The following is a 27131-nucleotide window of genomic DNA, read 5'->3' as shown; positions in this document are numbered from 1 at the left end:
TTTCTTGCCGGGGCGCTGGGCGCGAGGGCGGGCACGGGCGGGAACGGTGCTCCGGCTGTGCGAGGGCGGGGGCGGCGGGGCGTGGGGGGAGCCGTCGGAGCTGGAGGCCCGGGAGCGCGGCCTCCGCCGCCGCCCGCCGCCGAGCGGGCCTCAGGCCCAGAGGCCAGGCCAAGTGCCCGAGCCTGGCTTCTGCGCTCTGGCCGACGGCTCCCCGGCCAGGGTCCAGCTCCGGTGCGTCGGTGGCGAGGCAGGAGCGCGGTCTCGGATCGGAGGAGCGCTGTGGCGCAGTGGCTGCCGGCTCGCGGGCAGCCCGCTGAGGGAGCGCGCCGGTGTGGTGGGGTTCGGCCCCGGCTGCGGTTTCCCGCTTGGAGACGCGGTGTGGCCGCCGAGGGGGGTGGCCCCGGCTGGGGGCCGGACGTTGGCGGGTGCGTGACGGGGGGGGGCCCAGGGCTTCTGCTGGCTACTCACTGGAGCAATCTTCCCGGCTTGGGCTCAGGTGCCAGGCAGGCCCTGTGCAGGGAGGGCTCTGTCGTTGGCTGGCGAGCAGATGGCTGCGCTGCGCGTGTCCCGGGAGGCAGGCAGGTGGCCAGGGCGAGGCCCCGAGGTGAAAAATCGCGGTGGGTGGCACAGGCCAGCAAGATGGGGACCGCGACCTCAGTAGGGTGTGGAGAGAATGGCATGGGTGGGCAGGCGGGCGGGGCTGGCGGCAAGGACAGAACGTCGGACGGTTGTGCTGCTGGTTGCGCGAGTGTCAGGCTCTCAGAGGGAGTCGCTGTTCAGCAGACAGAAGTCGGACGGTGACCCGTGGAGGGCTTTCTTCACGCAGGGCGCGGTGAGGGAGCGGCAGTGGGAGCGGAGACGGGAGTGGGAGGGAGGCAGTTAGGGAGGGGGGAACCCACAAGCACGGAGCGGGGGGAGGGGGCGCGGGGAGGGGGTGGGGCGCAGGGATCGGGTCGGAGGGAGGTGGGGGGCGCCGGGGCGGGGAGGGGAAGCAGGGGAGGGAAAGATGTGGTGCAAAGTCCTGAAGCTTCCGCGTGCGGGGGGTCAGGTAGGAAGGGTGTGTGAGTGGGTGGGGGAGCGCGTGCGTCCAGCAAGCCAGTTGCCAGGGGGTTCAAGGCGCCGGAGCACCCTCCTGGGCTATTTCTGCCAGGCCGGCGCACGGGTCGGCAGGAAAGGTGGCCGTGCCTGAGCAGCTGGTGGGGCGAGAGGCGTGGGTGTAGGGGCTGGACTTTGGAGAGGCGGCAAGAGCGCAAGCCAGCGACGGACGGTAAGGCGGTAAAGAGCTGCGACGGGGTGTCGCGGAGGCCCGGGACCCGGGCATTTGTTGGGCGGGCCAAAAGGTTGGCGTGTCAGGAGTGGGATTCGAACCCACGCCTCCAGGGGAGACTGCGACCTGAACGCAGCGCCTTAGACCGCTCGGCCATCCTGACGGCGGGCCTGGGCGCGTGTCCGCTCACCTGGCTGGGACCCGACGCGCAGAGCGGTGCCACCCTGGCCGCACGCGGCGCCTGGCGGGCCGCTGTGTGGGCGCGCAAGGGACGGGACCCGCGCGCCGACCGGCGGGGAGACTCGCCGGGCTCCGCCGCCCACACACCCTCGCCCACCCCCGGCCCCCGCCGGGCCGCGTCCCCGGGGTGCGGCCGTCCTCTGCCGCCAGCCCCCACCCGCGCCTCTCCTCGCGGCGGACGTGGCACGGCGCGCGCCCACCTTCTCCCCGCCGCCTTGCTCGCCCTCTCGGGCCTCTTCCTGCCGGCGCGATCCCCGCACTGGAGGCAACAGGCAGCGCGCACTCGGAGCGTTGAGCAGCCCCGGGTCCGGGTCCGGGTCCGGGTCCGGGTCCGCATCCGCATCGAGGTCGCCATCTGCTTTGTCGAATGACGCGATTGTTTAGGGGTCGGGTCGGGCCGGGCCGGGCACGCGCCGGGCAGCCGTGGTGGGCAGGAGGTCGAGAGCAGGGTAGGCGTCGGCGGGCAGCCGGACAGCGATCGCGCGCCGGGGCGGCCGCCGCCGTCCTCGTTAGTATAGTGGTGAGTATCCCCGCCTGTCACGCGGGAGACCGGGGTTCGATTCCCCGACGGGGAGGCAAGACGCCCTCTTTTGGTCGCCGGCACCGCTCTCCGTCCAGCCGCTTGCGCCCAAGGGCCCTTCTTCTCCCTCCCCCGCCCTCCAGCGAGGCGCAGGCCGCCGACTCGTGCCCCGGCTGCCCACCCTCGCCCACCCGGACCCTTCTCCCCTCCTCCTTGTCCTCCTCCTCGCCGGGCGCTTGCTCGCCGCAGCCGAGCGAGGGCTTCCTCTGCTCCTCCCCACGGCGCCCGACGAGCGGCCCTGCCAAGGTGGCTGGCGCAATGGGCTCCTTGCGACGCGACGCACAGCTGCACAGCTGCCGGGACGGGTCGGGGGTCGGATGGGTCCCCCGCCTCGGTGCCTCGCGGAAGTGGCCTGGCGGAGCCGCCGGTGGAGAAGGGCTTGGCCGAGCCCGCTGCCGCAGGACCTGAGGAGGGAGGAGGAGGGCGGACGTGACGGGGTCGGGGTCGGCTTTGGCTTTGGTCGGGTCGAACGGCGGCCAGGGCGCCCCCAGAGGCGGTCGGGCCGGCGGACGAGGGCCGCTGCGTCTGGCGCGGGGCGGCCGTTGGCGGCGCCTGGGGCAGCGCCGAGCTGCGAGCGGGCGGGGCGTCGGGGCAGGGCTGCGCCGGGCGGCGGCAGCGGCGGCGGCGTGACGGCGCCGGCGCGAGCCCCGGGCCGGCATCTCGGGGCGGCCCGGGCTGTGCAGCGTTGGTGGTATAGTGGTGAGCATAGCTGCCTTCCAAGCAGTTGACCCGGGTTCGATTCCCGGCCAACGCAGCGGGCCGACCTTTTGCGGAACCGCAGGGCCCTCCTGGCCCGGAGCCGGGAGCCGGAGGCCGGGAGCCGGGCCCGCGGCCGTGTGCGTGTGTGCGAGAAGGAGGCGCGCGCAGTGTTTTGAGGGTGCAGCCGGGCAGGAAGAACGCTAGGGCGCCTGCATTGCCGGGGGCCGCGCGCGGCTGGCCTGCCAAAGGCAGGGGGCTGGCGCCAAGGGAGCGCCGAGCGGGCGGGATGGAGGCCCCGGGTCCAGGAGGCGCAGGCCAGGCCCGAGGCCTGACGCTCCCTGGTGGTCTAGTGGTTAGGATTCGGCGCTCTCACCGCCGCGGCCCGGGTTCGATTCCCGGTCAGGGAAGCCTTATCTTCTTCCTCTCCGCCTCCCCACCTCCCCAGCACCTCCACAACCCCCTTTTAGCCCACGCCAGAGCTCGCTCGCTCGCTTCGCCCCTTACCCCTCGGCCTCGGCCCCGGACCCCCGACAAGGCCACCCGGCACCCTCCACGGCCAGCCCAAGCCCTGCCACCTCACCTGCGCCCCTGCCAACCTTTTTGGCCCTCGCTCGCCTCGCCTCGCCCACCCGACGTCTCTCCTCCTCCTCCTCCTCCTCCTCCTCCTCCTCCTCCTCCTCGGACGCTCGCCTCGCTCCCGCTCTTCCTCAGCCCCAAACCACAGTGGCCCGGGCAGCCACTCTCGCCTGCCGTGGCCACCGCACGTGCTTCGACTCTCCAGCGGCACGCCTTCGGCCGGGACAAACGTCGCGGCCCCCAAGCCACCCCTTCCTGCCTCCTGAGGTGTGGCTCGGGTTGGGGTGGTGGGGGAGGGCGCGGGGTCTACGTCGCCAGGTCCGGCCACCGGCCGGGGCCTGTGGCGTGCTCTTTTACTTGGCGCCTCGTGCCGGCGAAGGCGCGGGCAGCTTACCCGCCGCCGCCGGCCAGGTCCTGTGCCGGCTGCGTCTCCCCGGGGCCGCCGATTGGGCGCCAAGTGCGTCGTGGTCTCGTGCGCCGAGGGGAGCCGAGAGCCGGAGCCTGGCGCCCGGGAGGCGGAGAAGTCAGAATGAACCTGGACCCGTCCGTCTGTCCGGGTAGCTAGACCACCGGGCGGCGGCGGCGGAGGAGACAGAGCAGGGAGATGGAGGAGGCCAGTCTGGCCAAGCAGGGGGGGTGGGGGGCTGGAGGCAGAGGGATGACAGAGTGGACTTCTGGCCAACATTGTATTCGACTGGGCATCACCGACGCTCTCAGTCCTCTCACCAAGTGGCCAGAAGGTTACCGGGAACGCTTCCCTGCCCGACACACCCCTCCCCCCACCCGCCACCTAGATTGGACGGTCCGATGCGTTCCCGTTCCCGCCTTACCGACCATCCAGCCACCCAGGATGGACGCCATCCCTGTCTCCACCCTTGGATCCATCTCCTTCTGTGGACACTCCCCGAAGTAGGTGGCAGCTCTCGGTCTCCTTCCCGCCACAACAACCGGGCCGCTGTCAGCGACTTGAACACCTCTTCGCCGACTGGCTCCTTCGGAGGCAAAAGTGGAGAGCCGAGCCCAGGAAGGGCAGAGAGCCGCGGCGGCGGCGGCGGCGGCGGCGGCACACTCCGCGGGTTTAGACGGAGCCGTTCTGACGTGTGCCGAGGAGCCCCTGTGGGCATGGGGGTGCTCACCGCCAGCGCAGGAAGTTCCCTCACCGGCCTGGCCGGGGTGCTGGGGGTGAGTGTGGGTGGGCGGGTGACAGAGCGGGATGAAGGTGTCTGTTCCCGTGGGTGGCCTCCCACGCGGGTCAGGGCACAGGGCCAAACGACCCCGAAAAGAGGGGACGGCCGTGAGCGTCGTGCTGCTCACGGGGGAGGTGTGGGAGGGCGTCCCGGGTGGGTCGGAGTGGAGCGTGGGCGGGGAGGTGCGGGGCTTGCGGGATGTGGCCGGGAGTGCGGCTGGCCGCTCAGGCAGGGGCTCTGCACAGGCTCCGGGCGGTGGCGCACCTTGCCCGGCACGGGTGCCGCGGGGGGGGGGGGGGCGGTGCGGTGGGGGGGCCGAGGTTTAGGGTGCCGGTGGGGACGGAGCAGGGGTTTGTCCGAGGGGCCCGAGGGAGGAGGACAGGACCGGTGGAAGTGTGCGTAGAGGGGCCCGGGGTCCACGGGGTTGGTGGCGGAGGGATGGAGGGGGTGAGCCTGGGGGCTGGAAGGAACAGCAGGTGGCGGGCAGGGGGCGTGGGCCCTGGCGCGAGGAAGATGGAAGCCCCCGTGGTGGGAGAGGGCCCAGGCCGGCGAGACTGGTGTCCTGTGCTGCGAGGTGGTCAGGCGAAGGAGTAGGGTGAGAGGAGGGGTAGGCAGCAGGCAAGGGTGGGGAATTCAACTGCCCCAGAGACACAAGTGACCTCTGCCCACGACAAAGAGTCGGGTCTCAGGTGTGTGTCTGGGGTTGAGTTGAAAAGAGGCCAAAGGGACGAATGCAACCCGCGGTCCCCGGCCAAGCAGAATTTGGAACGTGGGGGCCGCGGGTGGGGGCGGAGCGGGGAGGGGAGTGTGGGGCAGGAGAGGAGTAGGGGTGTCTGGGGGAGTAGGAGGGTGGTGAGGGGTGGAGGAGGAGGTGCTGGGGCTGGCGGTGCCGCTTGGGGTTTGCAGGCTGTGGTGCTGTTGGACCCGGGAGTGTCCGCGGTGGTTCTCGGGGTGGTGGTGCTGCCTGCGACGGGGGTGTTCGTGGCGGCGGCGGTGACGATAGCGGTGGTGCTGGCCCTGGTGGAGGTGACTCGGTGGACTTGGTGGTGGTGGCGGCGGAGGTGGTTTTAGTGGTGGAGGGGCGGGCCAGCGTTTGGGAAATAGAGCGGCCAAGCGGGAGAAGGTGAATGAATGCTCGCTGTGTGTGTGCATCGTGATGATATCGTGGAACTCTTCGGAACGACTGGAGCGCGCGCCATCACGAGTCGGTGACCGTCGGGGAGAATGCGGTGGATCACTCGTAGGAGTGGCAAGTTGCCTCCTACTGGTGGTAGGAACCGACACGGTCTGATTCTCGGAGTGGGGGTAGAGCGAGGCAGAGAGCGGGGGCGAACCCCCGTGACGGAGTGGGGCGTGCGGGGGCCAGTGTGTGGTGCAGGGTAGCCTTCCTCGAAGCGAAAGGCGTGAGCCGAGCGGGGTCACGGGAGCGAAGAGCAGAGGGACAAGGAAGGCGTGTGGGCACAAGAGTGGCTGAGCGGTCGAGGTGTCTGGGCACGGGGGCTTGGTTCCCCGCGTGCACTTTCTGTCTCCAGGGCGAGAGAGGGGGCTTGGGGGTGGGGGCGGGGGAGACGAGAGCACGTGGAATGTGCTGCGGTGGGCCGCAGAGCCGGTGTGGGACAGGTGCCTTGAGCGCGGGAGAGAGGAAGCCTCGCTCGGCGTTGGGGCGGCGGGACCAAAAGGGGATCGGGGTGCTGCATGGGCCGGGAATCGAACCCGGGCCTCCCGCGTGGCAGGCGAGAATTCTACCACTGAACCACCCATGCACCGATGGCCGCCGCCACCAGCCGCCCGACGCTGGTCCCCGCCCGCCCTCCGCGGCCACCTGCTCCATCTGAGCAGGCGGCGGACTGGTGGGCTCCAAGAGAGGCTCCAGGTACGTGAAGGGCGCTAGGGCGCAGGCGCGGTCGCAAGGGGGCGGGCGAGGAGGCACCGAGGCACCGAGGCAGGCTCGGCCCGTGCCGCGCCTTCTCTGCCGCCCAGGGCCGCGGCGAGATGGCCGGCGTCGCCAGAGGCAGCCGGGAGCCGGACCAAGCCTGGCCCGCGCCCGAATGCCAGTCAGGGTAGGGGATCTGTGGGCGGGTGCAGCTGAAGGCCGACGTTTCCTTCGACGACCCACAGCCCGGTCCCAAAGTGCCTTGGGCGGCTGGCTTTCTTGCCGGGGCGCTGGGCGCGAGGGCGGGCACGGGCGGGAACGGTGCTCCGGCTGTGCGAGGGCGGGGGCGGCGGGGCGTGGGGGGAGCCGTCGGAGCTGGAGGCCCGGGAGCGCGGCCTCCGCCGCCGCCCGCCGCCGAGCGGGCCTCAGGCCCAGAGGCCAGGCCAAGTGCCCGAGCCTGGCTTCTGCGCTCTGGCCGACGGCTCCCCGGCCAGGGTCCAGCTCCGGTGCGTCGGTGGCGAGGCAGGAGCGCGGTCTCGGATCGGAGGAGCGCTGTGGCGCAGTGGCTGCCGGCTCGCGGGCAGCCCGCTGAGGGAGCGCGCCGGTGTGGTGGGGTTCGGCCCCGGCTGCGGTTTCCCGCTTGGAGACGCGGTGTGGCCGCCGAGGGGGGTGGCCCCGGCTGGGGGCCGGACGTTGGCGGGTGCGTGACGGGGGGGGGGCCCAGGGCTTCTGCTGGCTACTCACTGGAGCAACCTTCCCGGCTTGGGCTCAGGTGCCAGGCAGGCCCTGTGCAGGGAGGGCTCTGTCGTTGGCTGGCGAGCAGATGGCTGCGCTGCGCGTGTCCCGGGAGGCAGGCAGGTGGCCAGGGCGAGGCCCCGAGGTGAAAAATCGCGGTGGGTGGCACAGGCCAGCAAGATGGGGACCGCGACCTCAGTAGGGTGTGGAGAGAATGGCATGGGTGGGCAGGCGGGCGGGGCTGGCGGCAAGGACAGAACGTCGGACGGTTGTGCTGCTGGTTGCGCGAGTGTCAGGCTCTCAGAGGGAGTCGCTGTTCAGCAGACAGAAGTCGGACGGTGACCCGTGGAGGGCTTTCTTCACGCAGGGCGCGGTGAGGGAGCGGCAGTGGGAGCGGAGACGGGAGTGGGAGGGAGGCAGTTAGGGAGGGGGGAACCCACAAGCACGGAGCGGGGGGCGGGGGGCGCGGGGAGGGGGTGGGGCGCAGGGATCGGGTCGGAGGGAGGTGGGGGGCGCCGGGGCGGGGAGGGGAAGCAGGGGAGGGAAAGATGTGGTGCAAAGTCCTGAAGCTTCCGCGTGCGGGGGGTCAGGTAGGAAGGGTGTGTGAGTGGGTGGGGGAGCGCGTGCGTCCAGCAAGCCAGTTGCCAGGGGGTTCAAGGCGCCGGAGCACCCTCCTGGGCTATTTCTGCCAGGCCGGCGCACGGGTCGGCAGGAAAGGTGGCCGTGCCTGAGCAGCTGGTGGGCGAGAGGCGTGGGTGTAGGGGCTGGACTTTGGAGAGGCGGCAAGAGCGCAAGCCAGCGACGGACGGTAAGGCGGTAAAGAGCTGCGACGGGGTGTCGCGGAGGCCCGGGACCCGGGCATTTGTTGGGCGGGCCAAAAGGTTGGCGTGTCAGGAGTGGGATTCGAACCCACGCCTCCAGGGGAGACTGCGACCTGAACGCAGCGCCTTAGACCGCTCGGCCATCCTGACGGCGGGCCTGGGCGCGTGTCCGCTCACCTGGCTGGGACCCGACGCGCAGAGCGGTGCCACCCTGGCCGCACGCGGCGCCTGGCGGGCCGCTGTGTGGGCGCGCAAGGGACGGGACCCCGCGCGCCGACCGGCGGGGAGACTCGCCGGGCTCCGCCGCCCACACACCCTCGCCCACCCCCGGCCCCGCCGGGCCGCGTCCCCGGGGTGCGGCCGTCCTCTGCCGCCAGCCCCACCCGCGCCTCTCCTCGCGGCGGACGTGGCACGGCGCGCGCCACCTTCTCCCCGCCCGCCTTGCTCGCCCTCTCGGGCCTCTTCCTGCCGGCGCGATCCCCGCACTGGAGGCAACAGGCAGCGCGCACTCGGAGCGTTGAGCAGCCCCGGGTCCGGGTCCGGGTCCGCATCCGCATCGAGGTCGCCATCTGCTTTGTCGAATGACGCGATTGTTTAGGGGTCGGGCCGGGCCGGGCCGGGCACGCGCCGGGCAGCCGTGGTGGGCAGGAGGTCGAGAGCAGGGTAGGCGTCGGCGGGCAGCCGGACAGCGATCGCGCGCCGGGGCGGCCGCCGCCGTCCTCGTTAGTATAGTGGTGAGTATCCCCGCCTGTCACGCGGGAGACCGGGGTTCGATTCCCCGACGGGGAGGCAAGACGCCCTCTTTTGGTCGCCGGCACCGCTCTCCGTCCAGCCGCTTGCGCCCAAGGGCCCTTCTTCTCCCTCCCCCGCCCTCCAGCGAGGCGCAGGCCGCCGACTCGTGCCCCGGCTGCCCACCCTCGCCCACCCGGACCCTTCTCCCCTCCTCCTTGTCCTCCTCCTCGCCGGGCGCTTGCTCGCCGCAGCCGAGCGAGGGCTTCCTCTGCTCCTCCCCACGGCGCCCGACGAGCGGCCCTGCCAAGGTGGCTGGCGCAATGGGCTCCTTGCGACGCGACGCACAGCTGCACAGCTGCCGGGACGGGTCGGGGGTCGGATGGGTCCCCCGCCTCGGTGCCTCGCGGAAGTGGCCTGGCGGAGCCGCCGGTGGAGAAGGCTTGGCCGAGCCCCGCTGCCGCAGGACCTGAGGAGGGAGGAGGAGGGCGGACGTGACGGGGTCGGGGTCGGCTTTGGCTTTGGTCGGGTCGAACGGCGGCCAGGGCGCCCCCAGAGGCGGTCGGGCCGGCGGACGAGGGCCGCTGCGTCTGGCGCGGGGCGGCCGTTGGCGGCGCCTGGGGCAGCGCCGAGCTGCGAGCGGGCGGGGCGTCGGGGCAGGGCTGCGCCGGGCGGCGGCAGCGGCGGCGGCGTGACGGCGCCGGCGCGAGCCCCGGGCCGGCATCTCGGGGCGGCGCGGGCTGTGCAGCGTTGGTGGTATAGTGGTGAGCATAGCTGCCTTCCAAGCAGTTGACCCGGTTCGATTCCCGGCCAACGCAGCGGGCCGACCTTTTGCGGAACCGCAGGGCCCTCCTGGCCCGGAGCCGGGAGCCGGAGGCCGGGAGCCGGGCCCGCGGCCGCGGCCGTGTGCGTGTGTGCGAGAAGGAGGCGCGCGCAGTGTTTTGAGGGTGCAGCCGGGCAGGAAGAACGCTAGGGCGCCTGCATTGCCGGGGGCCGCGCGCGGCTGGCCTGCCAAAGGCAGGGGGCTGGCGCCAAGGGAGCGCCGAGCGGGCGGGATGGAGGCCCCGGGTCCAGGAGGCGCAGGCCAGGCCCGAGGCCTGACGCTCCCTGGTGGTCTAGTGGTTAGGATTCGGCGCTCTCACCGCCGCGGCCCGGGTTCGATTCCCGGTCAGGAAGCCTTATCTTCTTCCTCTCCGCCTCCCCACCTCCCCAGCACCTCCACAACCCCCTTTTAGCCCACGCCAGAGCTCGCTCGCTCGCTTCGCCCCTTACCCCTCGGCCTCGGCCCCGGACCCCCGACAAGGCCACCCGGCACCCTCCACGGCCATCCCAAGCCCTGCCACCTCACCTGCGCCCCTGCCAACCTTTTTGGCCCTCGCTCGCCTCGCCTCGCCCACCCGACGTCTCTCCTCCTCCTCCTCCTCCTCCTCCTCCTCCTCCTCCTCCTCCTCGGACGCTCGCCTCGCTCCCGCTCTTCCTCAGCCCCAAACCACAGTGGCCCGGGCAGCCACTCTCGCCTGCCGTGGCCACCGCACGTGCTTCGACTCTCCAGCGGCACGCCTTCGGCCGGGACAAACGTCGCGGCCCCCAAGCCACCCCTTCCTGCCTCCTGAGGTGTGGCTCGGGTTGGGGTGGTGGGGGAGGGCGCGGGGTCTACGTCGCCAGGTCCGGCCACCGGCCGGGGCCTGTGGCGTGCTCTTTTACTTGGCGCCTCGTGCCGGCGAAGGCGCGGGCAGCTTACCCGCCGCCGCCGGCCAGGTCCTGTGCCGGCTGCGTCTCCCCGGGCCGCCGATTGGGCGCCAAGTGCGTCGTGGTCTCGTGCGCCGAGGGGAGCCGAGAGCCGGAGCCTGCGCCCGGGAGGCGGAGAAGTCAGAATGAACCTGGACCCGTCCGTCTGTCCGGGTAGCTAGACCACCGGGCGGCGGCGGCGGAGGAGACAGAGCAGGGAGATGGAGGAGGCCAGTCTGGCCAAGCAGGGGGGGTGGGGGGCTGGAGGCAGAGGGATGACAGAGTGGACTTCTGGCCAACATTGTATTCGACTGGGCATCACCGACGCTCTCAGTCCTCTCACCAAGTGGCCAGAAGGTTACCGGGAACGCTTCCCTGCCCGACACACCCCTCCCCCCACCCGCCACCTAGATTGGACGGTCCGATGCGTTCCCGTTCCCGCCTTACCGACCATCCAGCCACCCAGGATGGACGCCATCCCTGTCTCCACCCTTGGATCCATCTCCTTCTGTGGACACTCCCCGAAGTAGGTGGCAGCTCTCGGTCTCCTTCCCGCCACAACAACCGGGCCGCTGACAGCGACTTGAACACCTCTTCGCCGACTGGCTCCTTCGGAGGCAAAAGTGGAGAGCCGAGCCCAGGAAGGGCAGAGAGCCGCGGCGGCGGCGGCGGCGGCGGCGGCACACTCCGCGGGTTTAGACGGAGCCGTTCTGACGTGTGCCGAGGAGCCCCTGTGGGCATGGGGGTGCTCACCGCCAGCGCAGGAAGTTCCCTCACCGGCCTGGCCGGGGTGTTGGGGGGGGGGTGAGTGTGGGTGGGCGGGTGACAGAGCGGGATGAAGGTGTCTGTTCCCGTGGGTGGCCTCCCACGCGGGTCAGGGCACAGGGCCAAACGACCCCGAAAAGAGGGGACGGCCGTGAGCGTCGTGCTGCTCACGGGGGAGGTGTGGGAGGGCGTCCCGGGTGGGTCGGAGTGGAGCGTGGGCGGGGAGGTGCGGGGCTTGCGGGATGTGGCCGGGAGTGCGGCTGGCCGCTCAGGCAGGGGCTCTGCACAGGCTCCGGGCGGTGGCGCACCTTGCCCGGCACGGGTGCCGCGGGGGGGGGGGGGGGGGGGGCGGTGCGGTGGGGGGGCCGAGGTTTAGGGTGCCGGTGGGGACGGAGCAGGGGTTTGTCCGAGGGGCCCGAGGGAGGAGGACAGGACCGGTGGAAGTGTGCGTAGAGGGGCCCGGGGTCCACGGGGTTGGTGGCGGAGGGATGGAGGGGGTGAGCCTGGGGGCTGGAAGGAACAGCAGGTGGCGGGCAGGGGGCGTGGGCCCTGGCGCGAGGAAGATGGAAGCCCCCGTGGTGGGAGAGGGCCCAGGCCGGCGAGACTGGTGTCCCTGTGCTGCGAGGTGGTCAGGCGAAGGAGTAGGGTGAGAGGAGGGGTAGGCAGCAGGCAAGGGTGGGGAATTCAACTGCCCCAGAGACACAAGTGACCTCTGCCCACGACAAAGAGTCGGGTCTCAGGTGTGTGTCTGGGGTTGAGTTGAAAAGAGGCCAAAGGGACGAATGCAACCCGCGGTCCCCGGCCAAGCAGAATTTGGAACGTGGGGGCCGCGGGTGGGGGCGGAGCGGGGAGGGGAGTGTGGGGGCAGGAGAGGAGTAGGGGTGTCTGGGGGAGTAGGAGGGTGGTGAGGGGTGGAGGAGGAGGTGCTGGGGCTGGCGGTGCCGCTTGGGGTTTGCAGGCTGTGGTGCTGTTGGACCCGGGAGTGTCCGCGGTGGTTCTCGGGGTGGTGGTGCTGCCTGCGACGGGGGTGTTCGTGGCGGCGGGCGGTGACGATAGCGGTGGTGCTGGCCCTGGTGGAGGTGACTCGGTGGACTTGGTGGTGGTGGCGGCGGAGGTGGTTTTAGTGGTGGAGGGGCGGGCCAGCGTTTGGGAAATAGAGCGGCCAAGCGGGAGAAGGTGAATGAATGCTCGCTGTGTGTGTGCATCGTGATGATATCGTGGAACTCTTCGGAACGACTGGAGCGCGCGCCATCACGAGTCGGTGACCGTCGGGGAGAATGCGGTGGATCACTCGTAGGAGTGGCAAGTTGCCTCCTACTGGTGGTAGGAACCGACACGGTCTGATTCTCGGAGCGGGGGTAGAGCGAGGCAGAGAGCGGGGGCGAACCCCCGTGACGGAGTGGGGCGTGCGGGGGCCAGTGTGTGGTGCAGGGTAGCCTTCCTCGAAGCGAAAGGCGTGAGCCGAGCGGGGTCACGGGAGCGAAGAGCAGAGGGACAAGGAAGGCGTGTGGGCACAAGAGTGGCTGAGCGGTCGAGGTGTCTGGGCACGGGGGCTTGGTTCCCCGCGTGCACTTTCTGTCTCCAGGGCGAGAGAGGGGGCTTGGGGGTGGGGGCGGGGGAGACGAGAGCACGTGGAATGTGCTGCGGTGGGCCGCAGAGCCGGTGTGGGACAGGTGCCTTGAGCGCGGGAGAGAGGAAGCCTCGCTCGGCGTTGGGGCGGCGGGACCAAAAGGGGATCGGGGTGCTGCATGGGCCGGGAATCGAACCCGGGCCTCCCGCGTGGCAGGCGAGAATTCTACCACTGAACCACCCATGCACCGATGGCCGCCGCCACCAGCCGCCCGACGCTGGTCCCCGCCCGCCCTCCGCGGCCACCTGCTCCATCTGAGCAGGCGGCGGACTGGTGGGCTCCAAGAGAGGCTCCAGGTACGTGAAGGGCGCTAGGGCGCAGGCGCGGTCGCAAGGGGGCGGGCGAGGAGGCACCGAGGCACCGAGGCAGGCTCGGCCCGTGCCGCGCCTTCTCTGCCGCCCAGGGCCGCGGCGAGATGGCCGGCGTCGCCAGAGGCAGCCGGGAGCCGGACCAAGCCTGGCCCGCGCCCGAATGCCAGTCAGGGTAGGCGATCTGTGGGCGGGTGCAGCTGAAGGCCGACGTTTCCTTCGACGACCCACAGCCCGGTCCCAAAGTGCCTTGGGCGGCTGGCTTTCTTGCCGGGGCGCTGGGCGCGAGGGCGGGCACGGGCGGGAACGGTGCTCCGGCTGTGCGAGGGCGGGGGCGGCGGGGCGTGGGGGGAGCCGTCGGAGCTGGAGGCCCGGGAGCGCGGCCTCCGCCGCCGCCCGCCGCCGAGCGGGCCTCAGGCCCAGAGGCCAGGCCAAGTGCCCGAGCCTGGCTTCTGCGCTCTGGCCGACGGCTCCCCGGCCAGGGTCCAGCTCCGGTGCGTCGGTGGCGAGGCAGGAGCGCGGTCTCGGATCGGAGGAGCGCTGTGGCGCAGTGGCTGCCGGCTCGCGGGCAGCCCGCTGAGGGAGCGCGCCGGTGTGGTGGGGTTCGGCCCCGGCTGCGGTTTCCCGCTTGGAGACGCGGTGTGGCCGCCGAGGGGGGTGGCCCCGGCTGGGGGCCGGACGTTGGCGGGTGCGTGACGGGGGGGGGGGCCCAGGGCTTCTGCTGGCTACTCACTGGAGCAACCTTCCCGGCTTGGGCTCAGGTGCCAGGCAGGCCCTGTGCAGGGAGGGCTCTGTCGTTGGCTGGCGAGCAGATGGCTGCGCTGCGCGTGTCCCGGGAGGCAGGCAGGTGGCCAGGGCGAGGCCCCGAGGTGAAAAATCGCGGTGGGTGGCACAGGCCAGCAAGATGGGGACCGCGACCTCAGTAGGGTGTGGAGAGAATGGCATGGGTGGGCAGGCGGGCGGGGCTGGCGGCAAGGACAGAACGTCGGACGGTTGTGCTGCTGGTTGCGCGAGTGTCAGGCTCTCAGAGGGAGTCGCTGTTCAGCAGACAGAAGTCGGACGGTGACCCGTGGAGGGCTTTCTTCACGCAGGGCGCGGTGAGGGAGCGGCAGTGGGAGCGGAGACGGGAGTGGGAGGGAGGCAGTTAGGGAGGGGGGAACCCACAAGCACGGAGCGGGGGGAGGGGGCGCGGGGAGGGGGTGGGGCGCAGGGATCGGGTCGGAGGGAGGTGGGGGGCGCCGGGGCGGGGAGGGGAAGCAGGGGAGGGAAAGATGTGGTGCAAAGTCCTGAAGCTTCCGCGTGCGGGGGGTCAGGTAGGAAGGGTGTGTGAGTGGGTGGGGGAGCGCGTGCGTCCAGCAAGCCAGTTGCCAGGGGGTTCAAGGCGCCGGAGCACCCTCCTGGGCTATTTCTGCCAGGCCGGCGCACGGGTCGGCAGGAAAGGTGGCCGTGCCTGAGCAGCTGGTGGGGCGAGAGGCGTGGGTGTAGGGGCTGGACTTTGGAGAGGCGGCAAGAGCGCAAGCCAGCGACGGACGGTAAGGCGGTAAAGAGCTGCGACGGGGTGTCGCGGAGGCCCGGGACCCGGGCATTTGTTGGGCGGGCCAAAAGGTTGGCGTGTCAGGAGTGGGATTCGAACCCACGCCTCCAGGGGAGACTGCGACCTGAACGCAGCGCCTTAGACCGCTCGGCCATCCTGACGGCGGGCCTGGGCGCGTGTCCGCTCACCTGGCTGGGACCCGACGCGCAGAGCGGTGCCACCCTGGCCGCACGCGGCGCCTGGCGGGCCGCTGTGTGGGCGCGCAAGGGACGGGACCCGCGCGCCGACCGGCGGGGAGACTCGCCGGGCTCCGCCGCCCACACACCCTCGCCCACCCCCGGCCCCCGCCGGGCCGCGTCCCCGGGGTGCGGCCGTCCTCTGCCGCCAGCCCCCACCCGCGCCTCTCCTCGCGGCGGACGTGGCACGGCGCGCGCCCACCTTCTCCCCGCCGCCTTGCTCGCCCTCTCGGGCCTCTTCCTGCCGGCGCGATCCCCGCACTGGAGGCAACAGGCAGCGCGCACTCGGAGCGTTGAGCAGCCCCGGGTCCGGGTCCGGGTCCGCATCCGCATCGAGGTCGCCATCTGCTTTGTCGAATGACGCGATTGTTTAGGGGTCGGGTCGGGCCGGGCCGGGCACGCGCCGGGCAGCCGTGGTGGGCAGGAGGTCGAGAGCAGGGTAGGCGTCGGCGGGCAGCCGGACAGCGATCGCGCGCCAGGGCGGCCGCCGCCGTCCTCGTTAGTATAGTGGTGAGTATCCCCGCCTGTCACGCGGGAGACCGGGGTTCGATTCCCCGACGGGGAGGCAAGACGCCCTCTTTTGGTCGCCGGCACCGCTCTCCGTCCAGCCGCTTGCGCCCAAGGGCCCTTCTTCTCCCTCCCCCGCCCTCCAGCGAGGCGCAGGCCGCCGACTCGTGCCCCGGCTGCCCACCCTCGCCCACCCGGACCCTTCTCCCCTCCTCCTTGTCCTCCTCCTCGCCGGGCGCTTGCTCGCCGCAGCCGAGCGAGGGCTTCCTCTGCTCCTCCCCACGGCGCCCGACGAGCGGCCCTGCCAAGGTGGCTGGCGCAATGGGCTCCTTGCGACGCGACGCACAGCTGCACAGCTGCCGGGACGGGTCGGGGGTCGGATGGGTCCCCCGCCTCGGTGCCTCGCGGAAGTGGCCTGGCGGAGCCGCCGGTGGAGAAGGGCTTGGCCGAGCCCGCTGCCGCAGGACCTGAGGAGGGAGGAGGAGGGCGGACGTGACGGGGTCGGGGTCGGCTTTGGCTTTGGTCGGGTCGAACGGCGGCCAGGGCGCCCCCAGAGGCGGTCGGGCCGGCGGACGAGGGCCGCTGCGTCTGGCGCGGGGCGGCCGTTGGCGGCGCCTGGGGCAGCGCCGAGCTGCGAGCGGGCGGGGCGTCGGGGCAGGGCTGCGCCGGGCGGCGGCAGCGGCGGCGGCGTGACGGCGCCGGCGCGAGCCCCGGGCCGGCATCTCGGGGCGGCGCGGGCTGTGCAGCGTTGGTGGTATAGTGGTGAGCATAGCTGCCTTCCAAGCAGTTGACCCGGGTTCGATTCCCGGCCAACGCAGCGGGCCGACCTTTTGCGGAACCGCAGGGCCCTCCTGGCCCGGAGCCGGGAGCCGGAGGCCGGGAGCCGGGCCCGCGGCCGTGTGCGTGTGTGCGAGAAGGAGGCGCGCGCAGTGTTTTGAGGGTGCAGCCGGGCAGGAAGAACGCTAGGGCGCCTGCATTGCCGGGGGGCCGCGCGCGGCTGGCCTGCCAAAGGCAGGGGGCTGGCGCCAAGGGAGCGCCGAGCGGGCGGGATGGAGGCCCCGGGTCCAGGAGGCGCAGGCCAGGCCCGAGGCCTGACGCTCCCTGGTGGTCTAGTGGTTAGGATTCGGCGCTCTCACCGCCGCGGCCCGGGTTCGATTCCCGGTCAGGGAAGCCTTATCTTCTTCCTCCCCACCTCCCCAGCACCTCCACAACCCCCTTTTAGCCCACGCCAGAGCTCGCTCGCTCGCTTCGCCCCTTACCCCTCGGCCTCGGCCCCGGACCCCCGACAAGGCCACCCGGCACCCTCCACGGCCAGCCCAAGCCCTGCCACCTCACCTGCGCCCCTGCCAACCTTTTTGGCCCTCGCTCGCCTCGCCTCGCCCACCCGACGTCTCTCCTCCTCCTCCTCCTCCTCCTCCTCCTCCTCCTCGGACGCTCGCCTCGCTCCCGCTCTTCCTCAGCCCCAAACCACAGTGGCCCGGGCAGCCACTCTCGCCTGCCGTGGCCACCGCACGTGCTTCGACTCTCCAGCGGCACGCCTTCGGCCGGGACAAACGTCGCGGCCCCCAAGCCACCCCTTCCTGCCTCCTGAGGTGTGGCTCGGGTTGGGGTGGTGGGGGAGGGCGCGGGGTCTACGTCGCCAGGTCCGGCCACCGGCCGGGGCCTGTGGCGTGCTCTTTTACTTGGCGCCTCGTGCCGGCGAAGGCGCGGGCAGCTTACCCGCCGCCGCCGGCCAGGTCCTGTGCCGGCTGCGTCTCCCCGGGGCCGCCGATTGGGCGCCAAGTGCGTCGTGGTCTCGTGCGCCGAGGGGAGCCGAGAGCCGGAGCCTGGCGCCCGGGAGGCGGAGAAGTCAGAATGAACCTGGACCCGTCCGTCTGTCCGGGTAGCTAGACCACCGGGCGGCGGCGGCGGAGGAGACAGAGCAGGGAGATGGAGGAGGCCAGTCTGGCCAAGCAGGGGGGGTGGGGGGCTGGAGGCAGAGGGATGACAGAGTGGACTTCTGGCCAACATTGTATTCGACTGGGCATCACCGACGCTCTCAGTCCTCTCACCAAGTGGCCAGAAGGTTACCGGGAACGCTTCCCTGCCCGACACACCCCTCCCCCCACCCGCCACCTAGATTGGACGGTCCGATGCGTTCCCGTTCCCGCCTTACCGACCATCCAGCCACCCAGGATGGACGCCATCCCTGTCTCCACCCTTGGATCCATCTCCTTCTGTGGACACTCCCCGAAGTAGGTGGCAGCTCTCGGTCTCCTTCCCGCCACAACAACCGGGCCGCTGACAGCGACTTGAACACCTCTTCGCCGACTGGCTCCTTCGGAGGCAAAAGTGGAGAGCCGAGCCCAGGAAGGGCAGAGAGCCGCCGCGGCGGCGGCGGCGGCGGCGGCACACTCCGCGGGTTTAGACGGAGCCGTTCTGACGTGTGCCGAGGAGCCCCTGTGGGCATGGGGGTGCTCACCGCCAGCGCAGGAAGTTCCCTCACCGGCCTGGCCGGGGTGTTGGGGGGGGGTGAGTGTGGGTGGGCGGGTGACAGAGCGGGATGAAGGTGTCTGTTCCCGTGGGTGGCCTCCCACGCGGGTCAGGGCACAGGGCCAAACGACCCCGAAAAGAGGGGACGGCCGTGAGCGTCGTGCTGCTCACGGGGGAGGTGTGGGAGGGCGTCCCGGGTGGGTCGGAGTGGAGCGTGGGCGGGGAGGTGCGGGGCTTGCGGGATGTGGCCGGGAGTGCGGCTGGCCGCTCAGGCAGGGGCTCTGCACAGGCTCCGGGCGGTGGCGCACCTTGCCCGGCACGGGTGCCGCGGGGGGGGGGGGGGCGGTGCGGTGGGGGGGCCGAGGTTTAGGGTGCCGGTGGGGACGGAGCAGGGGTTTGTCCGAGGGGCCCGAGGGAGGAGGACAGGACCGGTGGAAGTGTGCGTAGAGGGGCCCGGGGTCCACGGGGTTGGTGGCGGAGGGATGGAGGGGGTGAGCCTGGGGGCTGGAAGGAACAGCAGGTGGCGGGCAGGGGGCGTGGGCCCTGGCGCGAGGAAGATGGAAGCCCCCGTGGTGGGAGAGGGCCCAGGCCGGCGAGACTGGTGTCCTGTGCTGCGAGGTGGTCAGGCGAAGGAGTAGGGTGAGAGGAGGGGTAGGCAGCAGGCAAGGGTGGGGAATTCAACTGCCCCAGAGACACAAGTGATCTCTGCCCGCGACAAAGAGTCGGGTCTCAGGTGTGTGTCTGGGGTTGAGTTGAAAAGAGGCCAAAGGGACGAATGCAACCCGCGGTCCCCGGCCAAGCAGAATTTGGAACGTGGGGGCCGCGGGTGGGGGCGGAGCGGGGAGGGGAGTGTGGGGCAGGAGAGGAGTAGGGGTGTCTGGGGGAGTAGGAGGGTGGTGAGGGGTGGAGGAGGAGGTGCTGGGGCTGGCGGTGCCGCTTGGGGTTTGCAGGCTGTGGTGCTGTTGGACCCGGGAGTGTCCGCGGTGGTTCTCGGGGTGGTGGTGCTGCCTGCGACGGGGGTGTTCGTGGCGGCGGCGGTGACGATAGCGGTGGTGCTGGCCCTGGTGGAGGTGACTCGGTGGACTTGGTGGTGGTGGCGGCGGAGGTGGTTTTAGTGGTGGAGGGGCGGGCCAGCGTTTGGGAAATAGAGCGGCCAAGCGGGAGAAGGTGAATGAATGCTCGCTGTGTGTGTGCATCGTGATGATATCGTGGAACTCTTCGGAACGACTGGAGCGCGCGCCATCACGAGTCGGTGACCGTCGGGGAGAATGCGGTGGATCACTCGTAGGAGTGGCAAGTTGCCTCCTACTGGTGGTAGGAACCGACACGGTCTGATTCTCGGAGCGGGGGTAGAGCGAGGCAGAGAGCGGGGGCGAACCCCCGTGACGGAGTGGGGCGTGCGGGGGCCAGTGTGTGGTGCAGGGTAGCCTTCCTCGAAGCGAAAGGCGTGAGCCGAGCGGGGTCACGGGAGCGAAGAGCAGAGGGACAAGGAAGGCGTGTGGGCACAAGAGTGGCTGAGCGGTCGAGGTGTCTGGGCACGGGGGCTTGGTTCCCCGCGTGCACTTTCTGTCTCCAGGGCGAGAGAGGGGGCTTGGGGGTGGGGGCGGGGGAGACGAGAGCACGTGGAATGTGCTGCGGTGGGCCGCAGAGCCGGTGTGGGACAGGTGCCTTGAGCGCGGGAGAGAGGAAGCCTCGCTCGGCGTTGGGGCGGCGGGACCAAAAGGGGATCGGGGTGCTGCATGGGCCGGGAATCGAACCCGGGCCTCCCGCGTGGCAGGCGAGAATTCTACCACTGAACCACCCATGCACCGATGGCCGCCGCCACCAGCCGCCCGACGCTGGTCCCCGCCCGCCCTCCGCGGCCACCTGCTCCATCTGAGCAGGCGGCGGACTGGTGGGCTCCAAGAGAGGCTCCAGGTACGTGAAGGGCGCTAGGGCGCAGGCGCGGTCGCAAGGGGGCGGGCGAGGAGGCACCGAGGCACCGAGGCAGGCTCGGCCCGTGCCGCGCCTTCTCTGCCGCCCAGGGCCGCGGCGAGATGGCCGGCGTCGCCAGAGGCAGCCGGGAGCCGGACCAAGCCTGGCCCGCGCCCGAATGCCAGTCAGGGTAGGCGATCTGTGGGCGGGTGCAGCTGAAGGCCGACGTTTCCTTCGACGACCCACAGCCCGGTCCCAAAGTGCCTTGGGCGGCTGGCTTTCTTGCCGGGGCGCTGGGCGCGAGGGCGGGCACGGGCGGGAACGGTGCTCCGGCTGTGCGAGGGCGGGGGCGGCGGGGCGTGGGGGGAGCCGTCGGAGCTGGAGGCCCGGGAGCGCGGCCTCCGCCGCCGCCCGCCGCCGAGCGGGCCTCAGGCCCAGAGGCCAGGCCAAGTGCCCGAGCCTGGCTTCTGCGCTCTGGCCGACGGCTCCCCGGCCAGGGTCCAGCTCCGGTGCGTCGGTGGCGAGGCAGGAGCGCGGTCTCGGATCGGAGGAGCGCTGTGGCGCAGTGGCTGCCGGCTCGCGGGCAGCCCGCTGAGGGAGCGCGCCGGTGTGGTGGGGTTCGGCCCCGGCTGCGGTTTCCCGCTTGGAGACGCGGTGTGGCCGCCGAGGGGGGTGGCCCCGGCTGGGGGCCGGACGTTGGCGGGTGCGTGACGGGGGGGGGGGCCCAGGGCTTCTGCTGGCTACTCACTGGAGCAACCTTCCCGGCTTGGGCTCAGGTGCCAGGCAGGCCCTGTGCAGGGAGGGCTCTGTCGTTGGCTGGCGAGCAGATGGCTGCGCTGCGCGTGTCCTGGGAGGCAGGCAGGTGGCCAGGGCGAGGCCCCGAGGTGAAAAATCGCGGTGGGTGGCACAGGCCAGCAAGATGGGGACCGCGACCTCAGTAGGGTGTGGAGAGAATGGCATGGGTGGGCAGGCGGGCGGGGCTGGCGGCAAGGACAGAACGTCGGACGGTTGTGCTGCTGGTTGCGCGAGTGTCAGGCTCTCAGAGGGAGTCGCTGTTCAGCAGACAGAAGTCGGACGGTGACCCGTGGAGGGCTTTCTTCACGCAGGGCGCGGTGAGGGAGCGGCAGTGGGAGCGGAGACGGGAGTGGGAGGGAGGCAGTTAGGGAGGGGGGAACCCACAAGCACGGAGCGGGGGGAGGGGGCGCGGGGAGGGGGTGGGGCGCAGGGATCGGGTCGGAGGGAGGTGGGGGGCGCCGGGGCGGGGAGGGGAAGCAGGGGAGGGAAAGATGTGGTGCAAAGTCCTGAAGCTTCCGCGTGCGGGGGGTCAGGTAGGAAGGGTGTGTGAGTGGGTGGGGGAGCGCGTGCGTCCAGCAAGCCAGTTGCCAGGGGGTTCAAGGCGCCGGAGCACCCTCCTGGGCTATTTCTGCCAGGCCGGCGCACGGGTCGGCAGGAAAGGTGGCCGTGCCTGAGCAGCTGGTGGGGCGAGAGGCGTGGGTGTAGGGGCTGGACTTTGGAGAGGCGGCAAGAGCGCAAGCCAGCGACGGACGGTAAGGCGGTAAAGAGCTGCGACGGGGTGTCGCGGAGGCCCGGGACCCGGGCATTTGTTGGGCGGGCCAAAAGGTTGGCGTGTCAGGAGTGGGATTCGAACCCACGCCTCCAGGGGAGACTGCGACCTGAACGCAGCGCCTTAGACCGCTCGGCCATCCTGACGGCGGGCCTGGGCGCGTGTCCGCTCACCTGGCTGGGACCCGACGCGCAGAGCGGTGCCACCCTGGCCGCACGCGGCGCCTGGCGGGCCGCTGTGTGGGCGCGCAAGGGACGGGACCCGCGCGCCGACCGGCGGGGAGACTCGCCGGGCTCCGCCGCCCACACACCCTCGCCCACCCCCGGCCCCCGCCGGGCCGCGTCCCCGGGGTGCGGCCGTCCTCTGCCGCCAGCCCCCACCCGCGCCTCTCCTCGCGGCGGACGTGGCACGGCGCGCGCCCACCTTCTCCCCGCCGCCTTGCTCGCCCTCTCGGGCCTCTTCCTGCCGGCGCGATCCCCGCACTGGAGGCAACAGGCAGCGCGCACTCGGAGCGTTGAGCAGCCCCGGGTCCGGGTCCGGGTCCGGGTCCGGGTCCGCATCCGCATCGAGGTCGCCATCTGCTTTGTCGAATGACGCGATTGTTTAGGGGTCGGGTCGGGCCGGGCCGGGCACGCGCCGGGCAGCCGTGGTGGGCAGGAGGTCGAGAGCAGGGTAGGCGTCGGCGGGCAGCCGGACAGCGATCGCGCGCCGGGGCGGCCGCCGCCGTCCTCGTTAGTATAGTGGTGAGTATCCCCGCCTGTCACGCGGGAGACCGGGGTTCGATTCCCCGACGGGGAGGCAAGACGCCCTCTTTTGGTCGCCGGCACCGCTCTCCGTCCAGCCGCTTGCGCCCAAGGGCCCTTCTTCTCCCTCCCCCGCCCTCCAGCGAGGCGCAGGCCGCCGACTCGTGCCCCGGCTGCCCACCCTCGCCCACCCGGACCCTTCTCCCCTCCTCCTTGTCCTCCTCCTCGCCGGGCGCTTGCTCGCCGCAGCCGAGCGAGGGCTTCCTCTGCTCCTCCCCACGGCGCCCGACGAGCGGCCCTGCCAAGGTGGCTGGCGCAATGGGCTCCTTGCGACGCGACGCACAGCTGCACAGCTGCCGGGACGGGTCGGGGGTCGGATGGGTCCCCCGCCTCGGTGCCTCGCGGAAGTGGCCTGGCGGAGCCGCCGGTGGAGAAGGGCTTGGCCGAGCCCGCTGCCGCAGGACCTGAGGAGGGAGGAGGAGGGCGGACGTGACGGGGTCGGGGTCGGCTTTGGCTTTGGTCGGGTCGAACGGCGGCCAGGGCGCCCCCAGAGGCGGTCGGGCCGGCGGACGAGGGCCGCTGCGTCTGGCGCGGGGCGGCCGTTGGCGGCGCCTGGGGCAGCGCCGAGCTGCGAGCGGGCGGGGCGTCGGGGCAGGGCTGCGCCGGGCGGCGGCAGCGGCGGCGGCGTGACGGCGCCGGCGCGAGCCCCGGGCCGGCATCTCGGGGCGGCGCGGGCTGTGCAGCGTTGGTGGTATAGTGGTGAGCATAGCTGCCTTCCAAGCAGTTGACCCGGGTTCGATTCCCGGCCAACGCAGCGGGCCGACCTTTTGCGGAACCGCAGGGCCCTCCTGGCCCGGAGCCGGGAGCCGGAGGCCGGGAGCCGGGCCCGCGGCCGTGTGCGTGTGTGCGAGAAGGAGGCGCGCGCAGTGTTTTGAGGGTGCAGCCGGGCAGGAAGAACGCTAGGGCGCCTGCATTGCCGGGGGCCGCGCGCGGCTGGCCTGCCAAAGGCAGGGGGCTGGCGCCAAGGGAGCGCCGAGCGGGCGGGATGGAGGCCCCGGGTCCAGGAGGCGCAGGCCAGGCCCGAGGCCTGACGCTCCCTGGTGGTCTAGTGGTTAGGATTCGGCGCTCTCACCGCCGCGGCCCGGGTTCGACTCCCGGTCAGGGAAGCCTTATCTTCTTCCTCTCCGCCTCCCCACCTCCCCAGCACCTCCACAACCCCCTTTTAGCCCACGCCAGAGCTCGCTCGCTCGCTTCGCCCCTTACCCCTCGGCCTCGGCCCCGGACCCCCGACAAGGCCACCCGGCACCCTCCACGGCCAGCCCAAGCCCTGCCACCTCACCTGCGCCCCTGCCAACCTTTTTGGCCCTCGCTCGCCTCGCCTCGCCCACCCGACGTCTCTCCTCCTCCTCCTCCTCCTCCTCCTCCTCCTCCTCCTCGGACGCTCGCCTCGCTCCCGCTCTTCCTCAGCCCCAAACCACAGTGGCCCGGGCAGCCACTCTCGCCTGCCGTGGCCACCGCACGTGCTTCGACTCTCCAGCGGCACGCCTTCGGCCGGGACAAACGTCGCGGCCCCCAAGCCACCCCTTCCTGCCTCCTGAGGTGTGGCTCGGGTTGGGGTGGTGGGGGAGGGCGCGGGGTCTACGTCGCCAGGTCCGGCCACCGGCCGGGGCCTGTGGCGTGCTCTTTTACTTGGCGCCTCGTGCCGGCGAAGGCGCGGGCAGCTTACCCGCCGCCGCCGGCCAGGTCCTGTGCCGGCTGCGTCTCCCCGGGGCCGCCGATTGGGCGCCAAGTGCGTCGTGGTCTCGTGCGCCGAGGGGAGCCGAGAGCCGGAGCCTGGCGCCCGGGAGGCGGAGAAGTCAGAATGAACCTGGACCCGTCCGTCTGTCCGGGTAGCTAGACCACCGGGCGGCGGCGGCGGAGGAGACAGAGCAGGGAGATGGAGGAGGCCAGTCTGGCCAAGCAGGGGGGGTGGGGGGCTGGAGGCAGAGGGATGACAGAGTGGACTTCTGGCCAACATTGTATTCGACTGGGCATCACCGACGCTCTCAGTCCTCTCACCAAGTGGCCAGAAGGTTACCGGGAACGCTTCCCTGCCCGACACACCCCTCCCCCCACCCGCCACCTAGATTGGACGGTCCGATGCGTTCCCGTTCCCGCCTTACCGACCATCCAGCCACCCAGGATGGACGCCATCCCTGTCTCCACCCTTGGATCCATCTCCTTCTGTGGACACTCCCCGAAGTAGGTGGCAGCTCTCGGTCTCCTTCCCGCCACAACAACCGGGCCGCTGACAGCGACTTGAACACCTCTTCGCCGACTGGCTCCTTCGGAGGCAAAAGTGGAGAGCCGAGCCCAGGAAGGGCAGAGAGCCGCGGCGGCGGCGGCGGCGGCGGCGGCACACTCCGCGGGTTTAGACGGAGCCGTTCTGACGTGTGCCGAGGAGCCCCTGTGGGCATGGGGGTGCTCACCGCCAGCGCAGGAAGTTCCCTCACCGGCCTGGCCGGGGTGTTGGGGGGGGGTGAGTGTGGGTGGGCGGGTGACAGAGCGGGATGAAGGTGTCTGTTCCCGTGGGTGGCCTCCCACGCGGGTCAGGGCACAGGGCCAAACGACCCCGAAAAGAGGGGACGGCCGTGAGCGTCGTGCTGCTCACGGGGGAGGTGTGGGAGGGCGTCCCGGGTGGGTCGGAGTGGAGCGTGGGCGGGGAGGTGCGGGGCTTGCGGGATGTGGCCGGGAGTGCGGCTGGCCGCTCAGGCAGGGGCTCTGCACAGGCTCCGGGCGGTGGCGCACCTTGCCCGGCACGGGTGCCGCGGGGGGGGGGGGGGCGGTGCGGTGGGGGGGCCGAGGTTTAGGGTGCCGGTGGGGACGGAGCAGGGGTTTGTCCGAGGGGCCCGAGGGAGGAGGACAGGACCGGTGGAAGTGTGCGTAGAGGGGCCCGGGGTCCACGGGGTTGGTGGCGGAGGGATGGAGGGGGTGAGCCTGGGGGCTGGAAGGAACAGCAGGTGGCGGGCAGGGGGCGTGGGCCCTGGCGCGAGGAAGATGGAAGCCCCCGTGGTGGGAGAGGGCCCAGGCCGGCGAGACTGGTGTCCTGTGCTGCGAGGTGGTCAGGCGAAGGAGTAGGGTGAGAGGAGGGGTAGGCAGCAGGCAAGGGTGGGGAATTCAACTGCCCCAGAGACACAAGTGATCTCTGCCCGCGACAAAGAGTCGGGTCTCAGGTGTGTGTCTGGGGTTGAGTTGAAAAGAGGCCAAAGGGACGAATGCAACCCGCGGTCCCCGGCCAAGCAGAATTTGGAACGTGGGGGCCGCGGGTGGGGGCGGAGCGGGGAGGGGAGTGTGGGGCAGGAGAGGAGTAGGGGTGTCTGGGGGAGTAGGAGGGTGGTGAGGGGTGGAGGAGGAGGTGCTGGGGCTGGCGGTGCCGCTTGGGGTTTGCAGGCTGTGGTGCTGTTGGACCCGGGAGTGTCCGCGGTGGTTCTCGGGGTGGTGGTGCTGCCTGCGACGGGGGTGTTCGTGGCGGCGGCGGTGACGATAGCGGTGGTGCTGGCCCTGGTGGAGGTGACTCGGTGGACTTGGTGGTGGTGGCGGCGGAGGTGGTTTTAGTGGTGGAGGGGCGGGCCAGCGTTTGGGAAATAGAGCGGCCAAGCGGGAGAAGGTGAATGAATGCTCGCTGTGTGTGTGCATCGTGATGATATCGTGGAACTCTTCGGAACGACTGGAGCGCGCGCCATCACGAGTCGGTGACCGTCGGGGAGAATGCGGTGGATCACTCGTAGGAGTGGCAAGTTGCCTCCTACTGGTGGTAGGAACCGACACGGTCTGATTCTCGGAGTGGGGGTAGAGCGAGGCAGAGAGCGGGGGCGAACCCCCGTGACGGAGTGGGGCGTGCGGGGGCCAGTGTGTGGTGCAGGGTAGCCTTCCTCGAAGCGAAAGGCGTGAGCCGAGCGGGGTCACGGGAGCGAAGAGCAGAGGGACAAGGAAGGCGTGTGGGCACAAGAGTGGCTGAGCGGTCGAGGTGTCTGGGCACGGGGGCTTGGTTCCCCGCGTGCACTTTCTGTCTCCAGGGCGAGAGAGGGGGCTTGGGGGTGGGGGCGGGGGAGACGAGAGCACGTGGAATGTGCTGCGGTGGGCCGCAGAGCCGGTGTGGGACAGGTGCCTTGAGCGCGGGAGAGAGGAAGCCTCGCTCGGCGTTGGGGCGGCGGGACCAAAAGGGGATCGGGGTGCTGCATGGGCCGGGAATCGAACCCGGGCCTCCCGCGTGGCAGGCGAGAATTCTACCACTGAACCACCCATGCACCGATGGCCGCCGCCACCAGCCGCCCGACGCTGGTCCCCGCCCGCCCTCCGCGGCCACCTGCTCCATCTGAGCAGGCGGCGGACTGGTGGGCTCCAAGAGAGGCTCCAGGTACGTGAAGGGCGCTAGGGCGCAGGCGCGGTCGCAAGGGGGCGGGCGAGGAGGCACCGAGGCACCGAGGCAGGCTCGGCCCGTGCCGCGCCTTCTCTGCCGCCCAGGGCCGCGGCGAGATGGCCGGCGTCGCCAGAGGCAGCCGGGAGCCGGACCAAGCCTGGCCCGCGCCCGAATGCCAGTCAGGGTAGGCGATCTGTGGGCGGGTGCAGCTGAAGGCCGACGTTTCCTTCGACGACCCACAGCCCGGTCCCAAAGTGCCTTGGGCGGCTGGCTTTCTTGCCGGGGCGCTGGGCGCGAGGGCGGGCACGGGCGGGAACGGTGCTCCGGCTGTGCGAGGGCGGGGGCGGCGGGGCGTGGGGGGAGCCGTCGGAGCTGGAGGCCCGGGAGCGCGGCCTCCGCCGCCGCCCGCCGCCGAGCGGGCCTCAGGCCCAGAGGCCAGGCCAAGTGCCCGAGCCTGGCTTCTGCGCTCTGGCCGACGGCTCCCCGGCCAGGGTCCAGCTCCGGTGCGTCGGTGGCGAGGCAGGAGCGCGGTCTCGGATCGGAGGAGCGCTGTGGCGCAGTGGCTGCCGGCTCGCGGGCAGCCCGCTGAGGGAGCGCGCCGGTGTGGTGGGGTTCGGCCCCGGC

At 71.7% G+C, this 27131-nt stretch overlaps 1 protein-coding gene and 13 non-coding genes across 14 annotated transcripts; 5 read left to right on the top strand and 9 right to left on the bottom strand.

Moving 5' to 3' along the window:
• Nucleotides 1-1347: 1347 nt before the first annotated feature.
• On the bottom strand, nucleotides 1348-1430 carry TRNAL-CAG (transfer RNA leucine (anticodon CAG)). Its single transcript has one exon. It is a non-coding gene; the product is annotated as a tRNA-Leu (tRNA).
• Nucleotides 1431-2044: 614 nt separating this feature from the next.
• LOC131401680 (basic proline-rich protein-like) lies at nucleotides 2045-8547 on the bottom strand. The gene is made up of 8 exons (XM_058536917.1): nucleotides 8156-8547; nucleotides 5815-7101; nucleotides 4814-5009; nucleotides 4523-4739; nucleotides 4193-4354; nucleotides 3720-3863; nucleotides 2559-3025; nucleotides 2045-2491 (listed from the first exon to the last, which is right to left on the bottom strand). Exons 1-8 carry the CDS (start codon nucleotides 8545-8547, stop codon nucleotides 2045-2047), a joined length of 3312 nt encoding a protein of 1103 aa, XP_058392900.1.
• On the top strand, nucleotides 2770-2841 carry TRNAG-UCC (transfer RNA glycine (anticodon UCC)). Its single transcript has one exon. It is a non-coding gene; the product is annotated as a tRNA-Gly (tRNA).
• Nucleotides 3122-3193, top strand: TRNAE-CUC (transfer RNA glutamic acid (anticodon CUC)). The gene has a single exon. It is a non-coding gene; the product is annotated as a tRNA-Glu (tRNA).
• Nucleotides 6242-6312, bottom strand: TRNAG-GCC (transfer RNA glycine (anticodon GCC)). The gene has a single exon. It is a non-coding gene; the product is annotated as a tRNA-Gly (tRNA).
• TRNAL-CAG (transfer RNA leucine (anticodon CAG)) lies at nucleotides 8046-8128 on the bottom strand. Its single transcript has one exon. It is a non-coding gene; the product is annotated as a tRNA-Leu (tRNA).
• A 4398-nt stretch (nucleotides 8548-12945) lies between the features above and the next one.
• TRNAG-GCC (transfer RNA glycine (anticodon GCC)) lies at nucleotides 12946-13016 on the bottom strand. Its single transcript has one exon. It is a non-coding gene; the product is annotated as a tRNA-Gly (tRNA).
• Nucleotides 13017-14750: 1734 nt separating this feature from the next.
• TRNAL-CAG (transfer RNA leucine (anticodon CAG)) lies at nucleotides 14751-14833 on the bottom strand. Its single transcript has one exon. It is a non-coding gene; the product is annotated as a tRNA-Leu (tRNA).
• Nucleotides 14834-16160: 1327 nt separating this feature from the next.
• On the top strand, nucleotides 16161-16232 carry TRNAG-UCC (transfer RNA glycine (anticodon UCC)). Its single transcript has one exon. It is a non-coding gene; the product is annotated as a tRNA-Gly (tRNA).
• A 281-nt stretch (nucleotides 16233-16513) lies between these two features.
• Nucleotides 16514-16585, top strand: TRNAE-CUC (transfer RNA glutamic acid (anticodon CUC)). Its single transcript has one exon. It is a non-coding gene; the product is annotated as a tRNA-Glu (tRNA).
• Nucleotides 16586-19623: 3038 nt separating this feature from the next.
• TRNAG-GCC (transfer RNA glycine (anticodon GCC)) lies at nucleotides 19624-19694 on the bottom strand. The gene has a single exon. It is a non-coding gene; the product is annotated as a tRNA-Gly (tRNA).
• A 1734-nt stretch (nucleotides 19695-21428) lies between these two features.
• On the bottom strand, nucleotides 21429-21511 carry TRNAL-CAG (transfer RNA leucine (anticodon CAG)). Its single transcript has one exon. It is a non-coding gene; the product is annotated as a tRNA-Leu (tRNA).
• A 1339-nt stretch (nucleotides 21512-22850) lies between these two features.
• On the top strand, nucleotides 22851-22922 carry TRNAG-UCC (transfer RNA glycine (anticodon UCC)). The gene has a single exon. It is a non-coding gene; the product is annotated as a tRNA-Gly (tRNA).
• A 3401-nt stretch (nucleotides 22923-26323) lies between these two features.
• TRNAG-GCC (transfer RNA glycine (anticodon GCC)) lies at nucleotides 26324-26394 on the bottom strand. Its single transcript has one exon. It is a non-coding gene; the product is annotated as a tRNA-Gly (tRNA).
• Between the last annotated feature and the right edge of the window lie 737 nt (nucleotides 26395-27131).

This window comes from Diceros bicornis, chromosome 4 (assembly GCF_020826845.1).
Source record: "Diceros bicornis minor isolate mBicDic1 chromosome 4, mDicBic1.mat.cur, whole genome shotgun sequence".
NCBI classification, from domain to species: domain Eukaryota; kingdom Metazoa; phylum Chordata; class Mammalia; order Perissodactyla; family Rhinocerotidae; genus Diceros; species Diceros bicornis.
The sequence above is the reverse complement of the archived record's forward strand: the minus strand, read 5'-3'. Positions and strand labels throughout refer to the sequence as shown.

Bases quoted from the DNA above. Each gene is read 5' to 3' on its own strand.
- LOC131401680 (XM_058536917.1), bottom strand. From the start codon at position 8,547: ATGGCGACCTCGATGCGGATGCGGACCCGGACCCGGACCCGGGGCTGC. The intron at 5,010-5,814 runs GTAGGAGGCAAC...TGTTCCTTCCAG, and splicing joins CGTGTCGGTTCCTACCACCA to CCCCCAGGCTCACCCCCTCC. The intron at 3,864-4,192 runs GTAAGGCGGGAA...CCCGGGCGCCAG, and splicing joins CCTGGGTGGCTGGATGGTCG to GCTCCGGCTCTCGGCTCCCC.